Consider the following 5,000-nt stretch of genomic DNA (forward strand, 5'->3'; position numbering starts at 1 on the left):
ATCCATGTGCCATTATGTGATAGTTTTTTTTAGCAGGTGATGGTCCAAATTAAAAAGGGTTTTCATGAGGCTGAGTATTAAGTTGCTATTCCATTTCCAAAAGTAATGCCTTCTTGATAATCTGGAGTGTACTTTTTGTCTCTATTGCTCAACGTTTAGTATTGGCCATTAGAAATAAACATATAAAAATTTTAGATAGAGAAAGCAATATGATCTGATAAATGATGATGGAAATTATTGTTTTAAAGAAATTCTGTCTCGTTGCAATTAATTGTTAATTTCACAAGAGGTAACACCAATCACATATATTCCCTAGGCTCATTTTTTCCCCCCAAACGAATATTTTGAAATTGAAAATTTCTCAAAGAACCCATTTACTTGGTCTGAGTTTTTTCATACTTTTATTGTACATAGAAATTTGACACTCTTGCATACTTTGACCTGTTTGAGATATACATTGTGCTTCTGTGGTGCATGCAAACTTTTCATGTTTTACTAAGTAGCCATCTGCTTTTATCAATATTGCACTATGATTTCATCAATAACACTGTGACTGATGATGAAATGCTATGGAAGTAAAACATGAGGATCATATTTTTAAAATATCATTTCCAGGGTATGATCGCCATGAGAAGGGAAGCCACAGAATTGACCCATGAAGATTACATGGACGCCATCATTGAAGTTCAAGCAAAGAAAAAGGCCAATTTACAATATTATGCGTAGACATTGTCTGTATCTGTATATATTTATTTGTCTCTGTATTTGAGAATGGGCAATGTGTGAGCGAGTGTAAGATGTATGTGATCAGTTGCAGTTGAATGGGTGTCAAATTGAAGTTTGATCCATGGTAATATTTTTATTTTCTGCTGTTGCTCTACAATCAAGCTTTATGGATGGTATAATTGGTAGTATGAAGTATTGTGAGAGGGGTCTTTAAAAGTTTGGGGAGGGGGTGAGAAAAATCTTTGTTATTTTTTTTTTTTTTCATTTACATGAGTTATGTAATAAAATTAATTGATATCTCATTTCTCGTTTCTTATTGTTTTAAATTTTATTCCAGTTTAGAATATATCTAAGAAGGCTAGTGGGAGTCAGCTGTAGTTTAAAGAAAGAGTGAGTAGGTATATCCATATTTGAGTTAAACAAAATAAATTACAGTGCAACCTCTGGATAACAACATTGCCTGGGACTGGAAAGTTATGTCGATATTCAAGTGGTATGACACTCGCTTTCAGGTCGGAAGGTCCTGGGTTCGAGCCTCGCTCAGTGCATAGTTGAGTCCTTGGAGAAGGCGATTTACTCACCTTCTCTCACCGTACTTGGGTGTAAAATGAGTACCTGGCCGTTAACAGCATTGTCTCTTTCGGGGGAAAAAATTGTAATATCGCCTAACAGGTTTCATGTCTCGTACTACGTTTTACATGTTGCTGTTGTTCAAGGAGAGACTCTTTGTAAAATGCTTTGAGCACATTTTGTTCATTGCGCTATATAAAAGCTCAATTTTTATTTTTTTATAGAATCCTGATAAAGCCAACACCTTGGAAACACTGGTTGACTTTATCCTTTTTCAATGGAGCACACTTAGATAAATTTGAGACTGACAAGAGGTGTTGATTTTATGAGGATTCCACTGTATGGGATAAACAAACTAATGTAGATAAACTGCCTATAATTGTGCCAAGTAATGCGTAGTTTTATTAAGAATTTACTATACAGACATATGTATATTTGAATGTTACCAAAGAATGGAAGTTTTATCACAAGTCACAAAGTACAGCATTGATTCTTTCTGTCAATCAACAATTGCAAGATTTTCAGATTTTTCTAACGCATTTGCCATGGACAACGCCATCATGGCTCCAGCATAAGTGACAGCATCACAGCTCCAAAAGATTACTGCACCCTGGCCTGAATTGTAACCTAGAAACTGGAGCTGGGTCTCCACATCAAATTGGTCAATGTCCAGCATCTTTCTGTAAACGTCTGGTTTGACGTAGCCCTCCATTCCAAAAATGGTCAGTTGCTCTGGTATACGGTGATTGAAGTCATTGATCTTAGTGCCGTTGAGATATTCGAATCGATTTGATGGGAACCACAAGGGAATTGTCTGTTGTGAAACAAAGTGGAAATTTGGCTGGTGAATTTATGATTTGTGGGGTTAATGGACATATATACTGCTGGTGTTTATTATTTGTGGATGTTTAAATGCTGATACCAATAAATCAGATGCCTCTTACACATAGCTAAGTACGTATAATGTACAAACTTGTCTAGCTTCGCCATTTTTGTGTAGTTTTATTTCTTCCAGTCATAAGGATTTTCTTTCAACTGGTGAAAAGGCTTTTCAATTAAATGTGTTAAGTCTTACCACTTGCTTCAACTTCAACATGATATTGAAATCCCATTAAAATACATGTAGTCAAATTGGGTGGGTTCCTGACCTCTCATAGTGGGCTGGGAGGCACTTACTGTCTCTTCTATATCCCTATATAAGTTTTCCAACATGCTTTCTGTCTTTGTTTTGGAATGAGATTACGTACTTAGTTTTGTCCTGGCCCTTGCTGGGAGGCAAGCAGAGAGAATTTTGGGAGTTGATATTTTTGTCTTCAAAATATCCCTGATATACACTGTATTATTTTTGTTTTGCATATACAGTGGAACCTCCCGATAACGACATGCCACGGGACCGAGTTTTTATGTCATTATCCGGAGGTGTCGTTATTTAGAGGTTTCCAAGATGGCGGTCAAAGTGGGTGTGGTAAGGCCCGCGGGACCAGTTTTTATTAACATTGACAAAACAAACAAAACATTGTAGTGTATTCCTCTTAGAGGCTTCTTGTGCGTGTGTCTGGATGAGACCTTTAGGTGATTTGAACTGAGTACACTGATAGTGTGCTCCTAGAATCTACATCTGTTCCCTATTTAACCATTCCCCTTTGTCTTACTTTTTCTTATGTCATTTCAATTGTAAATCTAGAATGTTTTTTACTCTCCAATTTTCTTCCTGGCGCTGATATTACATAGATGTGTCACAAGCGCTGTAAAACCCTTTAAAACAAACAAAAACAGGTAATTCGGACGCTATGAGTTAGATAAAATTCCTCATCCTCCTCCCACAAAAACACTACTACTACTACTACTACTGCTACTACTACTACTATTATTATTATTATTTTAAAAAATTGAGCATTGATATAGCGCAATATGCACTTAACGTGCTCAATGCGCTTTACAAGGGGTCCCTGGTCAACAGCAACATTTAACATGTAGGACGAGACATGACGCCTGTTAGGCGATATTACAATTTTTCGGACAAAGACAACGCTTTTAACGGCCAGGTACTCATTTTACACCTGAGTACAGTGAGAGAATGTGAGTAAAGAGTCTTTTCCAAGGACTCAACTATGCGCCGAGCGAGGCTCGAACCCAGGACCTTCCGATCCGAAAGCGAGTGTCATACCACTAGACCACATAGCCGCACTACTACTACTGCTACTACTACTACTTCTATCACCACATAATATCACATTTTCCAAGATTTTGTGTTTACTTGCTTACACTTACATTTATACCTTGGTTTTTATTAATGCATATCAGCCAAGATTCGTCAAAAAAAAAAATTAAAAAAGCTGCGTTCGCATTGATTCAAGCAGGAATCGTTTTTATAAACTTTGAGTACTCATACTCGGTATTTTTAGTGTCAGATATCTACTAAAATCGCCAAAATGATGTCGTTATTCGGTTTTATCAAAAAGTGCATCGTTATTTGGAGGTTTTTTTTATTGATCTTAAATAGAAAAAAAAATCGGGACCACGGGTCAATGTCGTTATCAGGAGGTTGTCGCTATTCAGAGGTGTCGTAATAGGTTCCACTGTATATGATTTGTAAATATTTGAGTGTGTTCCTCTTAGACTCTTAGTGGGGACCTGAGCTTGTGTCAGGATGAGACATTTAGGTGATCTCAAACTAGTACACTGATAGTGTCCTCTTGGAATATACATCAGTTCCCTATTTGAACTAATTCCTCTTTGACCTTCTTTACATTGCAAGCGCCGTAAAACCCTTCAAAACAAACAACAAACAAAATAATCAAAATGTTATCATTTCCATATACATCATTTTGTACTTTACATGCTATTAAATGATATATACGTAATTGTATAATATTGTTCTTGTCTCTTTTATTTTATTTTTTTTTTTGAGGGGGGGGGGGGGGGGGGGGGGGGGGGGGGGGGGAGTAATGATACATCGTGATATTATGGTCTCTTTCCAACGATTTTTAGCCAATTCGTCCCATAAATGATAGTAGCCTATATATAAAGACCTTACCTCCCTATTTTTCTCACTGACGCTGAAAAATACATTTTTGACTCCAACATTTCCTCCAAGAGGTCTTGCCATCAACCACTTGGATACACCAAGCACTGTGACCTTCACCTCATCCGGGACAGAATCAATCCATCGTAGACTTCTGCGTTCTTCGTCATAAACAGACCACGTGTATATAAGACTATTGGCCGCCGTTGCTGTCGTGTAATACCGATCTTCTGCTCGATTCTGTAGAAACGAATTAGAAAAAGCAAAGCATTTGGCATTGATGCCAGTATTAATCGTATTCAACCATTATGATCTGAGGAGTTACAACCAGTTAAATGATAGGAGAAATTATATCTTGAAAGAATTTAAGCTTTGTTGTTAAAGGGTTAACACCCTCTATTAATTTAATAAAGGGCAACTCTGTCGAGTTCATCCTCACTGAAAATTGAACAGATTTGTAGATTTTCCATGCATATGAACTTGAGAGAGTTTGACATGAAGGGGGTCATGCGTTTGTGCGGCTATGTGGTCTAGTGATATGACACTCGCTTTCGGATCGGAAGGTCCTGGGTTCGAGCCTCGCTCGGCGCATAGTTGAGTCATTGGAGACGGCTCTTTACTCACATGTTCTGGGTTTGAGCCTCGCTCGGCGCATAGTTGAGTGCTATTTACTCACATT

At 37.5% G+C, this 5,000-nt stretch overlaps 2 protein-coding genes across 2 annotated transcripts in view; one reads left to right on the top strand and one right to left on the bottom strand.

The window, feature by feature from the left end:
- Positions 1-861, top strand: part of LOC144964950 (26S proteasome regulatory subunit 6A-B) — a 52,780-nt gene extending 51,919 nt beyond the window's left edge. The window contains exon 13 of the mRNA XM_078899759.1: positions 616-861. Coding sequence (XP_078755885.1) covers positions 616-726 — 111 coding nt within the window. The 3' untranslated portion in view covers positions 727-861. The remainder of the gene's footprint in view (positions 1-615) is intronic.
- Positions 862-1,655: 794 nt separating this feature from the next.
- LOC144964947 (uncharacterized) overlaps positions 1,656-5,000 on the bottom strand; it is a 17,021-nt gene continuing 13,676 nt past the window's right edge. Inside the window, exons 9-10 of the mRNA XM_078899757.1 lie at positions 4,334-4,561; positions 1,656-2,110 (exon numbers count right to left, since the gene is read on the bottom strand). Of these exons, the coding sequence (XP_078755883.1) occupies positions 1,796-2,110; positions 4,334-4,561 (543 nt within the window). The 3' untranslated portion in view covers positions 1,656-1,795. The remainder of the gene's footprint in view (positions 2,111-4,333; positions 4,562-5,000) is intronic.

The sequence above is a fragment of the Berghia stephanieae genome, chromosome 2 (assembly GCF_034508935.2).
Source record: "Berghia stephanieae isolate SIO BIC M18660-M18661 chromosome 2, UCSD_Bste_1.3, whole genome shotgun sequence".
Classification (NCBI taxonomy): domain Eukaryota; kingdom Metazoa; phylum Mollusca; class Gastropoda; order Nudibranchia; family Aeolidiidae; genus Berghia; species Berghia stephanieae.